This window comes from Gadus chalcogrammus, chromosome 7, assembly GCF_026213295.1.
Source record: "Gadus chalcogrammus isolate NIFS_2021 chromosome 7, NIFS_Gcha_1.0, whole genome shotgun sequence".
NCBI classification, from domain to species: domain Eukaryota; kingdom Metazoa; phylum Chordata; class Actinopteri; order Gadiformes; family Gadidae; genus Gadus; species Gadus chalcogrammus.
Genome location: NC_079418.1, coordinates 11,042,567 through 11,064,695, shown reverse-complemented (window position 1 = coordinate 11,064,695; position 22,129 = coordinate 11,042,567). Strand labels below are relative to the sequence as shown.

The 22,129-nt window shown below is 42.7% G+C and overlaps 3 protein-coding genes across 7 annotated transcripts in view; 2 read left to right on the top strand and 1 right to left on the bottom strand.

Annotated features, from left to right (window-relative positions):
* Positions 1-1,446: 1,446 nt before the first annotated feature.
* yipf5 (Yip1 domain family, member 5) lies at positions 1,447-8,340 on the bottom strand. The gene is made up of 6 exons (XM_056594195.1): positions 8,261-8,340; positions 7,236-7,353; positions 6,815-6,987; positions 6,445-6,590; positions 4,615-4,796; positions 1,447-3,377 (listed from the first exon to the last, which is right to left on the bottom strand). The coding sequence occupies exons 2-6, from the start codon at positions 7,343-7,345 to the stop codon at positions 3,215-3,217; spliced, it is 774 nt and encodes a 257-aa protein (XP_056450170.1). The 5' UTR covers positions 7,346-7,353; positions 8,261-8,340; the 3' UTR covers positions 1,447-3,214.
* A 791-nt stretch (positions 8,341-9,131) lies between these two features.
* On the top strand, positions 9,132-12,319 carry styxl1 (serine/threonine/tyrosine interacting-like 1). Of its 4 annotated transcripts, XM_056594191.1 has the most exons (10): positions 9,132-9,226; positions 9,557-9,647; positions 10,101-10,162; positions 10,240-10,339; positions 10,547-10,680; positions 10,786-10,928; positions 11,014-11,111; positions 11,704-11,816; positions 11,943-12,101; positions 12,265-12,319. In XM_056594191.1, exons 1-9 carry the CDS (start codon positions 9,158-9,160, stop codon positions 12,072-12,074), a joined length of 942 nt encoding a protein of 313 aa, XP_056450166.1. In that variant the 5' UTR covers positions 9,132-9,157; the 3' UTR covers positions 12,075-12,101; positions 12,265-12,319. The 4 variants fall into 4 exon arrangements, with proteins under 4 accessions (XP_056450166.1, XP_056450169.1, XP_056450165.1 ...); XM_056594194.1 differs by lacking the exon at positions 12,265-12,319 and having other exon boundaries at positions 10,547-10,581; positions 11,943-12,242; XM_056594190.1 differs by lacking the exon at positions 12,265-12,319 and having other exon boundaries at positions 11,943-12,240.
* A 76-nt stretch (positions 12,320-12,395) lies between these two features.
* LOC130385600 (ion channel TACAN-like) overlaps positions 12,396-22,129 on the top strand; it is a 10,225-nt gene continuing 491 nt past the window's right edge. Inside the window, exons 1-12 of one of the 2 annotated variants that reach the window (XM_056594188.1) lie at positions 12,396-12,567; positions 13,111-13,229; positions 13,948-14,079; positions 14,197-14,256; positions 14,364-14,459; positions 15,149-15,238; positions 15,356-15,421; positions 19,301-19,362; positions 19,476-19,571; positions 19,889-19,953; positions 20,250-20,318; positions 21,238-22,129. The exon at positions 21,238-22,129 is cut by the window's right edge and continues 489 nt beyond it. In XM_056594188.1, coding sequence (XP_056450163.1) covers positions 12,493-12,567; positions 13,111-13,229; positions 13,948-14,079; positions 14,197-14,256; positions 14,364-14,459; positions 15,149-15,238; positions 15,356-15,421; positions 19,301-19,362; positions 19,476-19,571; positions 19,889-19,953; positions 20,250-20,318; positions 21,238-21,345 — 1,038 coding nt within the window. In that variant the 5' untranslated portion in view covers positions 12,396-12,492 and the 3' untranslated portion in view covers positions 21,346-22,129. The remainder of the gene's footprint in view (positions 12,568-13,110; positions 13,230-13,947; positions 14,080-14,196; positions 14,257-14,363; positions 14,460-15,148; positions 15,239-15,355; positions 15,422-19,300; positions 19,363-19,475; positions 19,572-19,888; positions 19,954-20,249; positions 20,319-21,237) is intronic. The other variant, XM_056594189.1, reaches the window with a different exon arrangement.

Below are 22,129 nucleotides of genomic sequence, written 5' to 3'. Positions count from 1 at the left end.
GTGATGCAGCATCATGGACATCACCATGTACCTTCTCCAGGTTCTACCGGGTGAACGTTGCCACTCCCCATCCGTTGGCCGTGGTCCTGTTGCCCGACTCTGCTGTTCCCTCTCAATGAGGTAGGTGTTGGAGTTCCTCGTGACCTTGTTGGTATGAGCCATCCAGTGCTTAAAGCACCGCCTCTGGCGGTCAGTAAGGATGAAATAGAACGATAGTTACGTATGTAACTACGGTTCTATGAATCCTGGATGACCGCCAGAGCGCTCTGTCACTCAGAATCCTTGGTGTACTCGCGAGAAGATTCTGCAGGAACAGATCCTCTGATGTCACCAGAAGATTTGGCTGTCCGAGCTCATCAGGGGTCACAGGTGACTTTGTTGATATTAGGTACTCGAATGCGCATGCGCGAGACGGATAAATCCAGTGCTTAAAGCCCGCCTCTGGCGGTCATCCAGGATTCATAGAACCGTAGTTACATACGTAACTATCGTTTTTATACACTTACTTAATAAACTGCAATATGTTCAAAACTCCGCAGCCCTATATGCTCACATCCACCCGCCGCTCTGACCACTTCACCCCTGTCCTCCAAGACCTCCACTGGCTTCCAGTCAAATACCGGATTGATTTCAAAATACTACTCATCACCTTCAAAGCCCTCAACAACCTGGTGCCCCCCTACCTCTCTCACCTTCTCCACCGCCATACCCCTACCCGTTGTCTCAGGTCCGCCGATGCCAATCTCCTGCACCCCATCAGGACCAACCTCCGATCCTCGGGAGCCTTTGCTGCAGCCGCCCCCGCCCTCTGGAATGCCCTACCCAACGACATCCGCAATGCCAACACTCCTTCATCTTTCAAAACTGCCCTTAAAACACACCTTTTCACCCTTGCTTTTAACCTTTGAACTTTTTTATTTTTTCTTCTGACGATTTAGCTTATGAAGCGATTGTGAAGCGTCTTTGAGCACTGGGAATAGCGCTATATAAATTTGATCTATTATTATTATTAATATTTATTATTTTCTAATCGTTTTGATTGCACACCAACATTCTTTGAGATGGGACAGTATTGAGTGAAAACGCTGCAGCCCATAACAACTTTAGCACCCGCCAATCTAAGTCCTGTGAGAAGGCTTGTTTTGGCCTCAGAGCATCAAAACATATTCCATTATGGAAAGGCTCCCTGCGCATTGATTCTATTGCTTCTTGACGGCTCACAGTACAAAACCAATATTTAGTAATGCAAATTGATGCATGTTCAGAGTATGTCACAGTACAGCTTAATTTTTTTTTACAAATAAATAAATATTTAAAATAGGCCTACACGTTTTGTCATTTTTAACAACAATAAATCCAGTCTGTTTGGCAAATGCTGGAGAGACAGTACTGTGGTGACGTACTGTGAATGAACTGACTAGGCTTCAGCCAATGGAAGCTGGGAAATAGCCATGACGGGTGCCAAAAATAATGGCTTTGAGGCCTGACAAACGCACATATTTCCATTTCAACCTATCCAAGATTGTTCCTCGTGATAGAAATCATCTATACTGAAACCGAATATCCTGACAGTCCAGGGAAACACTCCCTTGATTTAGAGTTCTGGTTCAAACCTAAATACTATCCTGCTACTTGAAACAAGGACCGGGTTTCGCGGGTATTTCCTCTGAAAAAATGTTTGTTTATGACAGTCACACCATAATATGTACCATGACGAAGGTACATACAGAAACCTGTAAAACAGCTGCAGGAGTAAATATAAAAGAGTTGCTCCTGCACCTTTCTGACAAAATGTATGATTCGATTTATGAGTGCATATGTAAAGATTGTAGTCATTTTTGGCAGGCACTCTAGAAGTTCACAATCATGCAGGCTCTGGGCCAACCAATTAGTGAGTCGTCGGGAGGCCTTGTTTAGCGATGGAGCCAATAAAAAAAGTTGTAGCCAGGCTTGGCTAAGGTCTTAACCTGGAGTGATGGAGAAAGTGTAATTTAAAAGTACAGATTAGCATTTCCTGTACCCATGGTGCCCTCAAACCACAAGGAGGTATTTTAAACCTAGCAATGCTAGATCCACACTTGACATATTCACTTAAAGTGTAGATCTTTAAAGAAAGAAAGTAAACTCCTGGGAACATAGTTTACAGTACATTTTCATACAAAGTTTAATGATCTTAAATGGGTCAGCCGAACCACAAAATGAAATGAATGAAAGCAATGTGTTGATTAAGTCCATGGTTTTTGATATTATGTGATCCCAACATGGCAGTTTTTCTCTTTCCCACTGACTAAAATGTCAAAACTATCTCCCAGTGAAAGAAATAGGCCAAAAAACGAATCATGTCTGACGCCTTGTTTATAACACTACAACTTTGAGCTATCATGAAGCACGGTCTGCATCTAGCGTTTATAACAGTAGGCAGGCGACGTCACGCAAGTTCTCAATACACTTCCTTAAAAGGAGAACTGTGTAAACTGAACATCAGTGACCCGAGTTGTATAACACCATTGCCTCTTCCAACCGTACAAAACAACCTAGTGTATATTTTGTTCATAAATCATATAGATGCCTTTTGTTGTCACCTTCTACTTCAAGCAAATCTTAGGAAAATAAAATGGAAATAGAATCTCTCTTCAGTCAGGGCGGGGTTGGTGGCAGGGCAATGTCCCATCTGCGCCCGTGGGTAGGGGTGTGTGTGCATGTGTGTGTGAGGATAGACAGGGAGGCTGGGTTGTGGGTTATGTCCCCTAGAGGTGATGGTCTCTTCTTGGCTTGGGAGTATGGAGGCAGGTACTCCTCTGTAACCTAGAGTTCGTCTGTTCCGTAAACCGCATACACACACCCTCACGTATATCCACTCCACAGGGCAGTAGGCTGGTCAGGGGAGACACGTGGACACCTTGCTCTCCATTCAAATCCCACTGTCCTCTTCTTTGGGCTCCCTGATTAGGTCAGCAGATGGGGGGCGGGGTAATAGTGCGTGTGCGTGTGTGTGTGTGCGCGCTTGCACCAGTCTATGAGTGCACTGGAATGCTGTGCCTGCACGTCAGGGGATAGAGAGGGAGAGAGAGATCTATGTATACAGACATATACATTAAAAAAAGCTAGCTCCTCCCCCTTGTAGCCAACATCCCTGGAATGCTTTTTTTTTTCCAGTGCGACGAGACGGGGGCTGTGAATGGACAACGGACAGCGGTAGTTCCGGGGCATATTCTTAAAAGACGGAGATGAGGGCGAACACGCCGTAGAGCAGAGCACAGGGGTAGGCCACCAGCAGCTGTTGCCCGTCCATGGCCAGCGCCGAGATGAAGATCTTGGAGGCGGACTGGGAGCACCAGCCGATGATGGCGGCCGATATTATAATCCCCATCAGGCCCCTGGGGAGGCAGAAAGGGACTTCGGTCAACAAGCAGTTTAAAGGGGTGATACCATGCTTTTCCCTTTACTTTAGTCTGCTGACGCATGCGCAAAGCGTTCAACCAAGCGTTCGACCATGCGCAAAGCGTTCGACGCATGCGCAAAGCGTTCGACCAATCACAGCAGAGTGGGCCACTCGGGAGGGGGCCTTAAAGCCACATGATACAAATCCGAACGTTATGGAAAGATGCTGAAATTGGTTTTGCAAAAACGAACAGTGTGAGAATAACAAGGGGTATTTTTAACATACGGGCATCTTACCCTATTCTAGTAGTACCCCCCAATTATTATTTCTGACCGTAGAAAAGCATGATATGGGATCTTTAACGCCAGAGCTACATCAGAAGTGCTTGTGTAGGGTTTTCTTTGGGTGCTAAACCTAGTGTTGATGTGCAGCGGACGCACACACAGGTAAACCCTACAGCATTTAAACTTTCAGACATCAATATAATAATTGCGGTAATTGTGTTATTGTCCAACCAGCAGGGACAGGAATACACACAATGGCCACGTGACCTCCTCACATTCGAGTGTCTGTTGCCACCTAATGGTTAGAAATCCACCCAGCAGGGTCAAATATGACTCAACAGTTTTCTCCATTACTGGGGACGAAGAGCTAAAGTCACCGCTCCAAAGGGAAAAAACATCTACTGGTGAATAGAATGACCAGATTCCGGCAGCCAATCAGATTTCACAGCAGATGTGTTCAGGCCTTAAGTCGCTATAGCCACATACTCATAGCGTTGGGTAAAACTTAGTTGGTTACCTTTTGGTAATGTTAGGGTTGGGACATTACTTTTTGAAACAGCGTTTATGCTGTATTAAACACTAGATGCAGACGTTGCGCTTCATGCTTGATCAAAGCGGTAGTAATAATAATAATTAGAAAAAGTAAGGCGATCTAAAAAGATTTACCTGCTCCTCGATGTGGCACTCGACACATGAATGAAGGAAACTTGAATGGACGTTAAATAACCAAAGAGGAGTAACTGAAAAGGACCATGATAAAGACCTAAATCCAGCACTTTTTTTACATTCATTTTGTGTTCATCGTCAGAAATATATCGTGATTTTGCAGAATCTCTATCGCTATATTATCGGTATCGTGGGTCATATATCACGTATCGTATCATGAGGTACCCTGTGATTCCCTCCCCGAATCAACGTCCTGCGTTGTTCATGGTGCTGAATACTCACTGTAGAGAGAACAGGACGCCAAAGCTGGAGAGGAGGATCATGGGAAGGAGGCAGTAGCCGAGGACGCTGGCCACGCAGCCGAACGACACGCCGGTCATGCTCATGAGGTTGAGGAGGCAGTACATTGCCATGCAGCCGATGGCGCTGATGCCGTACACGTAGCCAAACTGGATCTTACCCGTCTGGGAGAGTCGGAGCAAATAGGGAAAGGTGTGTTACGTGTGGAAAAATGGATATCGTATGAGATGAATGTGTAGGACTGCTTTACAACAAATGATACAATGAATACTAATAGTTAGAGCAAGGATGTGTGGTTATAGATATATATATGCTACACGTGAACCTCCTAAGGTGGAGCAATTTGATTGGTTTGCTATCTCAGGATTTTGGGCAACATCCCATGATTGAGATCACTATATATATATACACTTTTTTTTCACTTCTTTTGGGGTGATTTCTGCGACTTAAAATATTTTATTGTGCAGCAGCTTTTTGCAAATATGCAATAATTGGAGTGAAAATTACTGAAATGATTGCAATTTAAGATTTTTTTTTTTTTTTATCAAGTCATATGCAACTTGTCCAGTAAAAATCTAACAATAATTAAAATGATTAAAAAAATAAAAAGCAATGATGCAGGGAAAAGACTTAGACATATTTGCAAGCTTGCACTTTTTTCCCAGGGACTGGTAAAATTTGTGTTGCGCATGTTGATAATTACAGAGCAAATCACAGGCGAAACTTAAGTGGGGGGTAGGTGCGTACTATCCGTTTGAGCTCCTTTCCTTATATAGTCCAAACTAAACTCTGTAGTGCTCCGTTTTTACATGCTGCTACATCTTTTATTTAAAGTCATTCAATGCATTTACATTGGCTCAACAAAGGAACTAAAATGATGTAAATAGGAACGTGAATTGCTTACTATGAACTGCAAGATAATCAGTGCACAATGAAAACATAAGAAATGTCCCCTTAATACAGAAAGAAACAAATGCAAACATCAACTATATTAAAACGTTTAGTTTAGTCCTATAAACGCTTATGAATTGTTATGTGTGTAGGTCTATATATTTTTAAGAAACTCATAATAAAACTAGAGTCTCAGCTTTCATATGACATATCGTTTGTGTAGTTAGCATGAAGTGAAGAAAATAGTTTTTAAGCTCATTAGCATTTAGCTTATACCTGAAGCTACACACCTGGATAAGTAGGAAGAAGCTAGCCTCTAGCCATAGACTCATTCTAAAACAACAGTCTCCAACGGGACCCATTGTAAAATAAACAGAGCTGGCCACACACAAACGCCCGCAGCTCAACAATCATATTTCCAATCCATGAATAATTTTAGCGCCAGTGAAACAAGAAACACTGCAACAGTTTAAGCTTTACATTGTGCTTCAAGGTTCTGCGACGTCCAAAATAGTTAGCTTTAGTATTAGCCACCTTGGGCTAGGGCGGGTGACGTGGTCACGCTCTAACAGGCTCAATGAGACTCAATGAGACCAAATGGAAATATAGCAAGCAGGTTTAAAACTTAAAAACTGTTGAATCTTAACAAGTTGAAATGATATCTAAAATCGGTTTAGATATATTTGAAGATCAAAGTGTGTATATCGACCCATTCAAAGATGTGTTGCTCAGTATTGGTATCGGTAATGAAAATTGGTGCTCCACTACAACAATGAGAGTCTGAAGACTTGACTTGGGCCGATGACCAAAGCCTTGAGACTTGACTTGGAGTTGCAAATGATGACTTGTTAGCATCTGTTCCGCGTGCAACATAAATTGAGCTCCATTGGAAGTACAAATAAGGAGTTTGTTAAGATTTACCAGGAGGAGGGTGGCGCCGAAGGCCAAGCAAAACACCATGGGGCCCGCCAGGTCGGTCTCGTTCATGATGCTGCCGTCCGCCACCTTCATGGGGTGGAGAACCGTCAGGGTCTTCTGCCAGATGTGGTCGAAGTTGATCCCCAACTCTGGGACAAGGAAACACAGCAGGACTCAGGTGGGAATCATCACAGCCTAAATCACTTTTTACACATTTTCAGTACTCTCCGTTCATCTTTTTGAACAAGCAAATCTATTATCATTGATTCCTTCCATTTGATTTAAACTAGAAATTAATAAAGGTTAATTAAAGTGTGCCCAGAGAAAAGGGTGTGTCTGGTGCATCTCGGAAGAACCGTGTGCTCCCCTATACCTTCCAGTAGGGGCGGTTCGTCATCAAAGCTGCTGCCGTACATGGACTGTGCTGCCGTGGGCGTGAAGGCCGGTGTGGGCTGGAAGATCTGCCCAGAGTACGGCTGCTGGGGCTGCATCATCCCTGGGGCAGTGTAGCCCATGTTCTGGGAGTAGTCGTACTGGACATATGGACTGTGGAGAGGACACACATCAATACAAACACACACACACTACAGGAGGCAACAAAAACATACATTTCCTTGGCAAATGCCCTCTGTGTATTCATTATGCATTATAATCTGAAACAGAAAAGATCAACCAGATATTTCAATTTCCAGACGCTATAATAGATCATATGTGTAATGTGTATATATATATGTATATGTATATATATATTATATATGTGGAACAAGAGAAAGGAGGACACGGAAGAAGCATACGTTTTGGCCTGGCCCTCGCCTTCGTTGTAAGCATAGGAGCCCTGGTTCTGGTCGTCCACACTGTAGCTGGACTGGTAGAAGTCTGCGTTTAAATTGTCAAACCCTGCCATGTCTCCCTCTGCAATTCAGGAAGCAATCCTTTGTTCATTATCAGGGCAAGTACCTAAGTTGGTATAGGACTGAACAGACACTGGAATGACAGCAATTATTTAATAAAACCATTAAGAGAAGGCTTAATTGTTGCAACTCAGCCCAGGGAGCATTATGCATTCTCACAAGAACTCCTGCAATTTGTCTTACCATGTTCCTGTTACTCAATTCTTATCATTTTAATTTATTACAATTGGCCAAAGTCCATTTATTTGGATGATATATACCTTTCGACTAAGTAAACAGAGAAGTTACACAACAACCAATGTGTGATACAGTACGGTAGTGCCGAGGAAGTTAGTGATGACGTCCTAAACATTGAGGCATAACGCAAAACCTGTGCTGGTACCTTCTTGCATGGTAATGATCATGAATATATGTACACGATCCGCATTGAGGTACACACTCCAGTAACAACAACCACATGAGAAAGGCGAGAATGTTAGACATATTGCAGAAGATATTGGCTAGACAATATAAGGTCAAATACAATGTGCATTAACCAGTCATTTATTATGGTTAATCATATGGGTGACACTGTGGTAACACTTAACTTCTGTCTACAAGCAGCAGCACTTTCAACAAATAAATGTGAATAAAAGCAACTGACAACTTACAGTGATTTCAGACCGCTTTAGCATTGAACAAAGGAATACTTTTGTCTAAATGTATTTACCTCCTCCATCTCTAGGAAGCTAACGCTACCTCCAATGCTAACACCAGTGTGCTAATTCCTTACTCCATACCGGGGGCCAACAGCTCAGTGACACACTCGCTCATATTCCTTGTGATGACTATACCACATTTATATAGTCAAGCCACTCAATTATATTTTTATTGTACAAAGTATTGATAAATTAGGAGTAGAGGGTTACCTGTATCGTTTGACAAATCTCCTCAGGTTCCCAACAACTTGGTAGCTACGTGTCAGGGTAGTTCTGCTTCTACGTAAGGGGGCCGGTCAGGGACAAACAGGGAAACGTTACAATAATAAACGGTGCCTCCTGTGATTGAAAGAGGTACTTCAGTTCATACTGATGGGTATCACAATACAAATTATACTTTTACCTTTGTCATGGTACATCTTGCGGTGTCATAAACATACATGTTTTCAGGGAAAATGCCCACTAGACCCGGCCCCTGTTTCAAGTAGCAAGATAATATTTAAGTTTAAACCAGAACTAAATCAGTGTTTCCCTGGACTGTGGGAATCAAATCCACCAAATAAATGGAATACTTCACCCATCCCCTCCATGTGTAATCATTTCTAAACTTGAAGTATGCATCGCTCTGCTGTATCTGCTTTGTGTATTACAATTGAAAGGTGCAAAGGAGGGTCATTGAAATCTGTATAATCTATACATTTGCGACCATAAAGGGGGGCATGGCTGTCACCAAGGGTCTGACTTTTCTTTGGACTCTTCCCTTCCCAGTGAGTGTCATCCTGGCCCAGAGGAAAGGTGGAAGGGACATTCCTCAGGTTTATGGGGTAGCATGAGAATTTAAGAAAATGAATTAGAGAGCAGAGGAGATGACCGGAGAGAAGAGATAACTAGAGAGCAGAATAGAACATAGGAGAAGGGGGGACAGAGGAGAGGAGAAGAGGTGACTGAAGAGGAGAATATAGGACTAGACCAAAGGATGACGGAAGGCTTGTCTGACGGATGGGGGAGTTGTATTTGCCGACGGAGCCACGATCTGATTGGCTGACGGATCCGTTGCAGCCTGAAAAGTGTTCTCAACTTCTGAACGCAAGAGACGGAGCCGACGGAATGGACGGACCCACAATGCATTTCGGGATCGCCCCATGCAAAGTCAATGAGATCCGTCGACGGACAGAGGTAGTTTTTTAATTTGTATTATTTTTGTAGCTCTAAATACAGCCCCTTGGTAAATTGAATTACAAACTTTACATTAAGAAGTATTTCGGCTCAACCTAAAAGGTTTAATTACTGCTATCTCCTGGATGCGCTCCACGTTTTTGGTGGAGAACCAGCGCCTTGAATATGTACAACTACAGCGTTTCTACACTTCGATGCGTTTTCGCAACGACTCCGTCTTTACGGAGATATTCCTGAAACGCATCAAAGGAAAACGGAGGGGAAAATATCATTTTCGCCCGTGTGGATGGGGCCAAATAATTGACATAACTACCTCTCTCCAATTGAAAGGTGTCAAGATATCAGCATTGTGGTCCCTGCAGCTGCTGTTGCTATGCAGCGGTCTGCAAACAGACGCATCCCGACCGGACGGCGCTGCTGAGTAGGCTACACTATCATTACAACTGTAGTCTTACGAGTCGTACCAGCACAGTAAGGTTGAAATATTGTCGGTGTAAGTCACCTAGATAAACCTGTATGCCATGGCCTACACCCGCAACATGGGTGGCGTAATGATCTGTGAACCGAGTGTGTTGTACAACATGCTCAATCAATACACCAATGTCTCCAAGTTGGCAGAAATAAATTACCTCTACTTAATTGGTGAGTATCTGCTGGATGTTAAAGGATGGTATTGTAGCTAATACAGGTGTCCATGTAAAACAAGAGAAGGACAAGAAGTCAAATGTGGTTTGTGTGTGTGTGTGTGTGTGTGTGTGTGTGTGTGTGTGTGTGTGTGTGTGTGTGTGTGTGTGTGTGTGTGTGTGTGTGTGTGTGTGTGTGTGTGTGTGTGTGTGTGTGTGTGTGTGTGTGCGTGCGTGCGTGTCTTCACCAGATTCCCGATATAAATTGGATTATAACACTGGCCATATCATAACAGCTAAAAATGCACAGCGGGTAAGCAAATGTCACAGTTTGACTTTTAAATGAGGAACAATTAGTCTTTAACCTTTGTGCATTCATCACATTTTCAGGATAGCAAGGGCATGTTTGTGGTTCCAGAGAATGTGGAAGTTGAGAGCATGAGGCATATAGTGGTGTACGACTCTGACACGAGTTCTCTGAAAGACTTGGGTAAGAGCAGCCTTATCTCTAAGCAAAACGCATACAATGAATAGACAAAATGATTAATTAAACATTTGCTAGAGGGAGGCAAATGTGATTATAACCAATAGGCCTGCACCACGGAGGGCGTTGAAGTACTGCAGGACCTAGCCTACTCTTCGATGGGTCTGCAGCGTGACACATGATGCTGGTCTCATGATAACATGTATCCTACAGGTGAAGCCGTAAGATGTGCGGAGGTTCTCGCTAAAGTGAGCCTCTATCCCGTCTTCGTCGTGAGAGGAGGATACCAGAAGTTCTCTGCACTCTACCCGTTTTTCAGAAGCTTTAAAATCATGTACACTATAATGGTCGGGTCCAGTGTGTCTGTCAAAGCACCAGAATTAACACTTTTGATGAGCATTAACACTATCGATTAATAGAAATGTACAAGTGGATTTTTGTTTTTATTTTAGGAGCTGGACAATTTCGAGCCCTACCCAGTGGAGATTGTAGTGGGCCTACTGTACATGGCCGATCACAACCAGGCCAGGAGTCCCAGAATGTGTGAGGACCTGAAGATCAGCGCCATGCTCAATGTTTCAAGTACTGCGCTTGAGTAAGGGATCGTTGAACAATTGCCTTAAACATAGAATATGCGATTTATGAGTTTATTCATTCCAAAAAATCTTTTTTTTAATTAGTTGTGAGACTGCGAACCACCCAATTCTTGATGTGTGCCTGGCGGACTCTGTCACGGCAGATCTGTTCTCTAGTTTGAAGAGGATCTGTGTTTTTATTGGTAAGACAACAATTCCTCATGAGTTATCGTTCAAGTTTGTTATTGACTGCTTTTGATGTGATGTATGGATGCTAGTTGTGATTTAAGCAAGTCAATTGACAATGCAAAGAGACAGTCCACTCTAGATGAACAGCCGAGCAGACGGAAGGCCAAACTCAAAGAGTGTGATTCTCTCACTCGTTAACCACTTCCCTCTGTTGCCCTCAGGAGGGTGCTGTCCTCTATAGAAGGGCTCTTCAAACCAAACACATAGAAATCAACACAATAAACACGACAAAACTTCAAATACAGAAAACATGACGTGGAAGTGTATAGGTGTAAAGCATAACCAAATTCGTAATCATAATTAATTGCATTTATATATTGCTTTTCAATGCACTCAAAGCCCCTAAACTTCCTCTTACAGAAGAAGGAGTTTATTCTCTAAGAAGAAACTTTGACCTAAACTAGGTCAATATTTGGCCTCAGAACCTAATTGTATGCCTTCGTTTGATCCAATGAACATCTATTTATTAATTCCATCATCAGAATGTGTAAGGAGGACTGATGAGCACCTGTCTTATTGTTATCCCTCACTTGTCTTTATGTGCAGGTTCTCACGTGAAAAAAGGCTCTCCTGTTATGGTAACTTCCACCCACGGGATCAGCCGCTGTAGTGCTGCTACCATCGCTTTCCTCATGCACCATTTCAAATACACGTTGGAGGTGAGTGGTCGCCTTCTTTTGTGTTATGAGGACTTGTCTTCCAGCACTGTAACGTTTTTGTATATGACTAATTTCTCTTTTTGTTATTTTATTCATTCAACTAATTTTCCGTTTGAATTCCTGCAGGATGCATGGAAATATTTGAAAAAGTGCAAGTCTAACATGAGGCCAAACAGGGGCTTTGTGCAACAGCTGTCCGACTGGGAGCTTCACACAACGGGACAAAGATCAACGGATATCTCGGAACCTAATTTCTGATCAAATAATTGATTTTGCAAAATAAAAGTCAGTTTATTTCGGAAAAATCTGGAAATAGTGTTTCTGAGTTCATTTAAATTGATTGTTTGTTATTGATAAATAAAATAAAGAGGAATAAAGTGTATTAATTTATTTAACATGTAACGGCAAAAGTTTTGACAAAATTCCCTTCTAAAAATACCACCAACAGCCCATGAGGAGAGTGCCTGGTAACCACGTGGCCATTTAAAGAGGCTGTTCCAGCGTTCCCATTGGCTGAGACTCACTGAGAACACCCAGAGATCATCTTATTGGTTCGCTGAGGTGCTCTGCAGCCGGACTGGATGCATTACGTACTACGTGGCCGCTCAACAGGACGCAACTGTTGCACACCGGAGGACGAGGTTGCCATTACGACCCGTCAGGCCAGATTACAACAATGAGTAGCCCGAGTAGTCTCAGTGAGTGCTTACAGGAATGGGAGGTCATGGAGAAGGACTATCAACAGGTCCAGGTAAAGGATTTTAAAAAGATTTATTTGACATGTATTATATAGGCTAACCAAACAATGAACGGGTGTAACGCCCTCCGGATAAGTAATGTTCCGCTAAGGAGTGACAGGCGTGATGTGTTGAACAATCAGCTTTAGTTCACTGCCTTCCTTATCCGGTCTGGTGAGCAGTGTATTCACCTTAATGAAAAATCAACGCGTCCAGGTTATAACTAGTTTATTAACGATGAAAACTCATCTAAGATGATCAACCATATGTGGACAACAATATCTCTATACTTTTCACGACAGCCCACTGTTAACAGAGAAGTCACAAGCTCCGGATTCAATGTTTAGTTTGTGTTTTGGTTTCATGTTTACATTCAGATTAAAGAGAATCGGTTTACAGTCTAGGCCAAAAGCGTTTCCATTCTCATTATTTCAATCCATCTCATGTGTTATTTTAGAATCGAATGTATACAAACTGCACTAGATTGCCACACATGTGTCACCGTTAGAATACAATTACATTATGTTTGCCTACAGAAATAATATTATTTTCTCCAGGAAACTCATCGTCTTTATAAACATAAACTAGAAGAGGTCACCAAACTGCAAGACAGCTGCAGCAGTGCCATCTCACGTCAAAGGAAGAAGTTAAAGGAGCTGGCTGTTTCAATAAAAGAGTAGGTATTTCCATAAGATAAGTATCCCGCGATGCCTTTCCAGGGTTTGCATCTAGTCACACAGTTACTTACTCAGTGCGCTCACTGGCTGTCTTGAGTGTTCTCCATCACGAGGACAGCCCAATCACAGTTTAGATTACTAACCTAGAATCCGGGTAAGTAATCTAAGCTGAACTTTAGTTAGTCATCTAACAACCCAGGGTATTCCTCCTTCATTTGCTTCATAGTTTTTGGTCCGATCATGCCTCTGAAAGCGGGGGTCTCTAGGGGTGTAATTAGCTAGCACTTAAACAAACTTGGCCAGCACTAGTAAATAGCAAAAAGGTTACCGTCAGGGTTTCAAATCAATCTATTTGTGCATATCAGTTTATCCTGGGTAGAATATCTCCCTCAAAAAACAGGAAAAAGGTGCAGCCCTCTGTTGTCTGTCAACTGCCTCCAGGCATCTCCTATAGCAGAAGAGCTTCTACCATAAAGAGGAGGACTGATAGAGCCCAGATCAGAGTCTACCTCACGATTCTTTATATATATATATATATATATATTTATTGCACTAATTGTACACAATTTTGCACAAATTTTACGTAACCCACTACTAAATTGCTACTTAACCATTGCTTAGCTAATGTAAGAATGCAACTATATGGTAATAAACGCTAGAGGACTTCTCTTTTAAATGAAACACCAATCTATCTTGTCCCAATGTGCTTCTGTTCAGATGTAGAACCAAACACCCTGCCCAAGACCTGAGTTCAGAGGAGAGGAACGTCATCAGAGACATCCAGGACAGTATTAGAGAAAGGCCGGACATCTTCCTAGAGATGGAAGCTTTCCTGCCCAAGAAGAATGGGTTTGACATTTTACAATGATTTAGCAACACCTGAATTAACTTCTCTTTCTTGATGTAACGGTGAAGTTTAAGACCTGCTGAGGTACTACCCTGTTTGTTCCTCCGGTTCCTCTTCAGGTTGTACCTCTCTCTGGTTCTGGGGAACATCAACGTCACGCTGCTCAACAAGCACTCTAAGTAAGCCCCCGTGTCCTTCTGGTCGTCCCAGTGATCCCTCACTATGTGGAGAAGGAGAAGAACGAACTCCCGGTGCTTCCAATCCAATCATCCATTTTCTTCTACAGATTTGCGTACAAGGATGAATACGAGAAGTTTAAATTGGTCCTCACGGTCATCCTCTTCCTGTTCTCCTTCACCTGCCGCTTCCTACTGAGCTACAGGTGAAGCTACGGCGATATCGGGGTTACCCGTACATCATTCCTTCTGATACATTGACGTAGAAAAATATAATGTACCGTATTTTCCGGACTATACGTCGCTCCCGAGTATAAGTCGCATCAGTCAAAAAATGCTCCATGACGAGGAAAAAAACATATATACGTCGCATCGGTGTATAAGTCGCATTTATTTTTAAACATTTAAACAAGAACGTTTAGTCTGGAGAGACTGAATGAAATTGCAATAGCAATATAGGTGTGTCGGTCCCTCGTAGTTCTGAGAGTATACCGAATTCAGTGACACCGGGATTCCACCGGACGCGTATGCGCCGCGGTCAGATGCCTTCACAAGTCCAGCGGAGGGCTCCAGTTTTCGCCGGCCAAGTCATGCGCTGTGATGTGTGACAGCTATGTTGCACAAAATTGCAGCTAAGGCTGGGGTAGCTTTGGTTGAACCGGAGGACATTGAGGACGAGAATATAATTTATTCGGTGGTGCAGTAGGCTTGCAGCGTTCAGTTGTAGGCCTAATGAATGACGGTGCCCTCTTGCGGCCGAGGATTATGTACGCACAATTTTGGCATATAAGTCGCTTCGAAATATAAGTCGCAGGGCAAGCCAAACTACAAAAAAACCGCGACTTATAGTCCGGAAAATACGGTATCTGTACGTTCTTCTGCTCGTTTCCTTCAGAGCCCTGGATGCACTCTTCAACTTCCTACTGGTGTGGTACTACTGCACGCTGACCATCAGAGAGAGCATCCTGATCAGCAACGGCTCCAGGTGGGGAAGGGCTTCTGTCTCTGTCTGGGAGTAACAGATACAGTGTTGACCGAGGAGTTGTGTCGCTTTCGTGGTCACACGGCAGCACCAAACATTGTGTCCTCGCTGTGTCCACAGGATCAAGGGCTGGTGGGTGTTCCATCACTACGTGTCCACCTTCCTCTCAGGGGTCATGCTGACGTGGTGAGTCACATGATTTTGTTTTGACTTCAGTGCAGGCAGCGATGCCTGCAATCAATGGGACTATGGGAGAGGGATGAACGATTAGGACAGAAATGGTGATTAGGTAGTTACAGTATCGGTAGATACCTATTTTAATCCTAGGGATGCTGTGTTATTATAACTATATATATATAACGCAATTATCTATGTTTCCTATTTTGCATTCATTCAATTGCAAGAATTAGCTTATTGCAGAGGCAATTAAGAACTGCAGCCATGCTTTAAGTTTTCTATAATTTCATGCTCACCTCTTAACTGAACTTAATCTTGATATGGCAATCAGTGACGTTATGTTAACTCCTCAGGACGATTGATTTAATCCAAGAGCATAACACGACCCAGACAACTCCACATCTCACTCCTAATTTAAGCTCCTTAAATGCATTGTTTGTCCTGAAGTACCTTGTTTTATAAGTAGTGTTGCAAATCAATATAAGGATGGAAATCAAAACAACACAAAAATTAGAGAAGAACATTAGAGCCGTCACGTATCGATCAGGAGTTGTTAGGTTTGAATACAGCGCACCTGTACTTAATGCCCAGCATCGGTTGGATACACCAGGCTGTTAATGCTCATATTAATGCATAATCAGTATGTCATTAATCTGTTTATTATATATGATGTATTCTGCCTTATACGAAACAATCTGCATTAATTTAAATAATGAATAACCATACAGGTGTACATTTCCATAAACAATCAACTGTTGTATTTGCGACAGTACTGTCTTCTAGTTTTTATCTCCGGACCAACTCCCCCCTTCCACCGTGGCAACACGAGGTTCAGTCGAGTCTTTGGGATGCACACCTGGCGTCGACTTTTGTGTAGGGCTCATGGTGAAGGGTTTATCGACAACCTTGACCTCTTCTGAGAGTGTCCGCCCTTCTTCCATCACGACGGAATTCACCCCAGTAGTTTGGGCCCCTTCAATCTCGCTGCAAATATCAAGCGTGTTATGCAGCGTATGGGCCTTGGTAGTACAGCTGGCGATTCTTCCACACACGACTGACCATGTCCCCTCGATCCGTGCATGCGTCAGCCCTCTACACTACTTCTGGTTGCCCACTCCTCGACTTCCAACGAGAGCCCCCCCTACTGTCATGCAGCATCTAACGCCCCATCCATGTCTGTCATGAACTAGGAGGAAGCGGTCGGCAAACACGCAACTCACATCTCAGGCAATAAACAAATGCAACCGCATGTTTGTGAGACGGGAATCTACCGTTCTATCCACACCCCCTACTTTTACCGTAGGTTTATGGAATTGCCAGTCCGCTGTAAACAGGTCGGATTTTATTCCGGCACGCGCGTCACATCACATAGCCTTGACTGAAACATGGATTAGACCAGAGGATACGGCCACACCCTCAGCATTATCCACCAATCACGCTTTCAATCACACTTGTCGTGTTTCGGGCAGAGGAGGCGGGACAGGATGCTTGGTAGCCAATGGCTGGAGCTTTACACAGCTTTTACCCAATCAATGTTTTAATTACCATCACGGTACTGAAACCTTTTAAAATGTATGTCGTTATAATCTACCGCCCACCCGGTTTCTGTGATCTCTTTGACAATAAATTGGACATTCTTTTAACTTCATTGCCTATGGACAATTGTCCTTTTTGAATTCTAGGGGATCTTAATATGCAAATGGAAAACTCTCATTCAGCCCAGAGCTGAGCTTTACTCAGCTCTTTTAACCTAACATGCATTCACACCCTGCCACTTATAAAGTATCTCCACTCCATCGATCAGATTATTTGTTTATTCATTTTACCGTGCAGTTGAATGTCCTGCTATCCCTCCCCCCGCAGTGTCATACCGAAATCTAAAAAACCTCTCCACTGAACAGTTTTCTACAATGGTATCATCTTCCCTTCCCTCCATTGACTAATTTATATCACAGACATGTGTAGCCACTAACACCCTATTTTTCACACTGTCATCATGTATGGATAGTGCTTGCTAACTATCTAGCAGACCATCCAGCTCCAAACCCCGTCATCCCTGGGTCACAAACACTATCCACGAAGCTCGTAGGGCACTCAGGGCAGCTGAGAGGAGATGGTACAAGTCAGGAACAATCTCACAGATTATCATGAGCTACAAGTAATTGTCAACTTTAGATTGTCATCTAAAGTTATATTAGAAAACAGGAACTTCTATCAGACAAAAGTTGACAATGCCAGGGACAGGGGTTAACTTTTTACTACTTTAAGTCCCTTCTCCAAACGCCACCGCAACCACCTACTACCACATCATTGAGACCACATCATTTTTACACCTAAAAAATTCCAACATCAGTTATCAATTCACTCAGAAGACAATCATGCATTCACATTTGAACTTAACTAGTTCAAATGATAAAGTCTTCCTGGAGACTTTTTCTCCTCTCAGTGAGGAGGAAATTTGTCAACCTAACCTTAGACCCCATCCCATCCTGTCTATTACAACCACAATTCTGCCCAAGGTCACACATATTAATAACTCATCACTCAGGACAGGTTAAGGGCAATTTCATTTAAACAAGCTAGGGTCACTCCTTTGCTCAAGAAAAACACACTTAAACCAACTGAAGTGAATAATTACAGACCAGTTTCACTCCTTCCATTTTGTCAAAGATTCTTGAGAGAGAAGTGTCTAAGCAAATTAATGATTACCTATCTCAGATCAAGCTGTTAGTTCCCAAGCAATCTTGCTTCATACATGGTAATTCCAGGGATCTGCGGTACTATCTGTGACCGAGTCTCTGAAATTGGCCAAAGCCTCAGCTCAGTCCTCTGTGTTAATCTTATTGGTTTTATCGGCAACATTTGAAACAGTGCATCGTGGCACTCTTCTGTTAACCGTATCCGCATTAGGAATTTCCGGACTTGGAATCAAATGGCTCGACTCCTATCTGGAGGGGTAGACGTTTAGTGTCTCTTGGCGAGGGCAGATATCAAAAACTCCCAACTTGACTCCTCATACAAACTATGGTCCGGTCTAAACTAGACTATTGCAACTCCACATTAGTTGGTCTCCACGCATGTACTGTCAAACCACTTCAGATGATCCAAAACGCAGCAGCCCGTCTCATCTTCTCACAACCAAAGAGGGCACATGTAACTCCTCTGCTAGCATCACTGCACAGGCTCCCCATTGCAGCCAGAATCAAGTCTCTTCTCATTTCTTTGACCTCAATGGGGGAACAAGATGCCAAGCGGCATCCGCTCGGCCACTAGCTCGCACTCAAATAACTTTTGAAGACGCATCTCTTCTCCCAGTTCCTTCCTGTTTTAGAGACTTAACTGATCCAGCCACATCTAATGTCTTGAGACCCTTATATCTTTCCTCTTTTTCATCCTCTTTTATGTATTTATTTACTGTATTCTTTACTTGCTTGCAATTATCTGTAAGACCACATACAATGTCAGCTATGGACTATCTTACGTTTAGTAAATGTTTAATTTGATTATGATGGTTGGTTGATGGGGGTTTGTATGTAATTATGACTGCTTGTTATTAATGTAATTAATGTAGTTTTCATTGCTTGTTGTCAAATATGTTGTATGTCGCCTTGGACAAAGGCGTCAAATTAAATTAACAAAGGCGTCAAATGAAATTAACAAAGGCGCCAAATGAAATTAAAGTAAAATAATATCAATTTTTTTTATTGTTATGTAGTTAATTGTAAGAACTGATGCCCAACCATATTTAAAGATATCTACAGCTTTACAGTGAGCTCTTAAACGCATTGAAGTGGCAGCTACCAAAACCATTCACTTTATACAACCAACAGATCTGTGCAAAACGGATTAAATCAAGCAGAAGTAATCAATGGTTGGTTTCCTTTGCAGGCCTGAAGGTGCCCTGTACCAGATGTTCAGGAGCCAGTTCTTAACATACTGTCTGTACCAAAGTAAGAGACCTCTGGCAGTGCATTTGCACCAACAGTATGTGTGCATTCAGGAGAGCTGCGGCCTTGATTCAGTTATTTGATCATTTTCTGTTTTCTTTCTTTTCGATGTAAAGTAGGTTTTGTCCAGTTCCTCCAGTACTACTACCAGAGCGGCTGTCTGTACAGGCTCCGCGCGCTGGGGGAACGGCACAACATGGACCTAACAGTCGGTGGGTACACTCAGCACGCTGTTATGTGTCATTGAAGTTGCATTGTTGGGGCATCATTTACTAAATATGTATACATATGTTGATATATTAACTAATGAGCATAGACACACTCTGTCTAAGGGTGTGTCATAGCGGACCGATGGAATGGTAGCACAGCAAGCAAAACGGTTTTAGTAAATTAAGTTAACATTTGTAATGTCCATGATGGTGTAGACCTGTGGGGAATTATAGCAAAGGGAGCTCTTTGGCATAACAATCATCCATAATTGACAAACTGTAACTTCACATGGTGTGGTGATGTGTGTCCTCTCCTGTAGAGGGCTTCCAGTCGTGGATGTGGCGAGGGCTGACCTTTCTCCTTCCCTTCCTCTTCTTCGGTCATGTGAGTGTCTCCACCAAAAGCGCCTAGTTTCCCGTATGCATTTGGAAACTGATAAATACTTTTATGCTGTCACTTTTCCTTCATGTGCAGCAATGCATTATGGGGAAGTGACCATCTACTTTGCAGCTAAGTTGAGTAATGAAGCATGGGCCTGTACAAACAGGTGGTGTCCCCTTGACCATAAGTTACAAAATCGATCAGAATGTAGTGGCTCTGAATACAAAACTCTTCGCAACAATTGAATATCACATTTACATTTGGTCGTATTTTTGATTGGCTGCTTCCTGTTCCCACAGTTCTGGCAGCTCTATAACAGCGTAATACTCTTCAAAATGGCCCAGCTACCAGAATGCAAAGAGTGGCAGGTCCGTGCACTTCTCAATTCCTTTTCACACCAAGTCTTGACCATCCCTGAATGGAAGCAAACTGTACACACCAGAATATAGACATTTAATGTGCTCCCTTTCTCATATATATATATATATATATATATATATATATATATATATATATATATATAATCTTTATATAATATACATAAATGTGTCTTTTGTACTGTATTTTATTCTGTATTTTTTACTATTGATTGTCATTATTCTAGAAGCAAGCTTTATTGTATGAATCTACGGCACAATGACTATTCTATTCTAGATAGATGGATAGATACTATCAAAGACAGGCTACATTTAGAAATATGGGTCAGAATGAGTCAACATGAGAGGAAACCGCAGAGTGAGTTGGAGGGTGCTTTGGCAAAGCTGCCCGTAAGAGGGGCACTCCACAAATGGAGAAGTGCTGGGGAAACAGAGATGTAGCGATGGCCATGGGTTGTTACGGCGACATGGTAAACAACATTCAGCCTTAAATAAAGAGGCAGTAGTGGTACAGTAAGTCAAGTGTAACACAGAGTACATAGTCCATCAACCACTGTGGCTCAGTCCCTCCAACTCATCACAGTGTTTTAAGCAACTACAAATTATAATGAGGAAGCTCAATATATTATGAAGCAGCCCCCTTTTTTTTTATTAAATTAGGTTCTCTTGTTAGAATGCAAAGAGGCTCCTTAGCCTAAAACATGGCCCCCGCCTGCTGGATCGCAATAAAACACACATCTGGAGGATCATATTAACCAACATCTGGATTATCATTGTAAAATGTAAAATTGATCAGGAGAAAAGGGCATGCAACCTACAATATTATGCGACCAACGTTTCACATGGTCACATGGTGGTGGTATGTGACGGCACTCGGATCAGGACCAAACGGCCTTACCTCTGTCTTTAGGTGGCGATGTGTGGCTGCTCCTACCTCACACTGTTCCTCGGGAACTTCTGCACCACCCTGGGCGTCGTTTACCAGAAGTACATCACAGACAAGCCCAAGAGTCTATAGGTCCACCAACGCAGGACAATGTTAAAGAGCGGAATCTTTGTTACACAGGTGTTTCATTTTAAAGGAGCTTTGACTGTTGAGCTCTGACTGTTTACTGTGTTTTTCAATTGTTTACTTTGCACGTATTTCATTATTTTATGTCCTGACAATATCATTTGTCAATCTATCCCAAAGCAAGTGAATGTACAATGATAGTAGCATGTCACACAGTAACAATCCAACCCCACTCTGTTATCCTTCTGCTATTGGCAGTATATGGCTGGTGACCTGTAATTCACATGGTTGGTCTGGGTTGGCAGCAGCAATCACATTTACCAAGAAGCATCTATTTATTATTGAGCATAATTCATAGAAAAAAAGTAATGCAGAGTGGTAATCAATGTTTTTTCAACATTCACAGTCATGATTGTATGGCAGGGGACTGCGTTTGTTTTTTAGTTTTGTTGCTGGTGTGTGTCCCCTACTCAGGCCCTCCAGGCCAGACCTGATCAGTCGATCCAGGCCAGACCTGATCATTCGATCCAGGCCAGACCTGATCAGTCGATCCGGAACATATCCAAGTCAAAAGCTGTGCCAGTCGCTCTGTTCTAACCAAGTCTCTGATTATAACATGTTGATCAATAACCCCGCAATACTAGGTTTCTAGTGTATGTACCTTTTGTACTTTTTTTAAATGGTACCTCTTGTAGAGCAACATTGGGTATAGTCTACTTGGAGCAAGGTTGCCTTTCTAGAACACTGTGAATGTCATCCTTTAAATAGGCTGTATATGTCGAGCTAGTGC

Coding starts and splice junctions, on each gene's coding strand:
- yipf5 (XM_056594195.1), bottom strand. CDS start 7,345: ATGGCAGGGTTTGACAATTTAAACGCAGACTTCTACCAGTCCAGCTAC. Junction 6,988..7,235: donor GGCGAGGGCCAGGCCAAAAC/GTATGCTTCTTC, acceptor TCCTCTCCACAG/TCCATATGTCCAGTACGACT. Junction 6,591..6,814: donor CGAACCGCCCCTACTGGAAG/GTATAGGGGAGC, acceptor TCCTTGTCCCAG/AGTTGGGGATCAACTTCGAC.
- styxl1 (XM_056594191.1), top strand. CDS start 9,158: ATGGACGGACCCACAATGCATTTCGGGATCGCCCCATGCAAAGTCAAT. Junction 9,227..9,556: donor AGATCCGTCGACGGACAGAG/GTAGTTTTTTAA, acceptor TCCAATTGAAAG/GTGTCAAGATATCAGCATTG. Junction 9,648..10,100: donor CGACCGGACGGCGCTGCTGA/GTAGGCTACACT, acceptor TGTCTTCACCAG/ATTCCCGATATAAATTGGAT.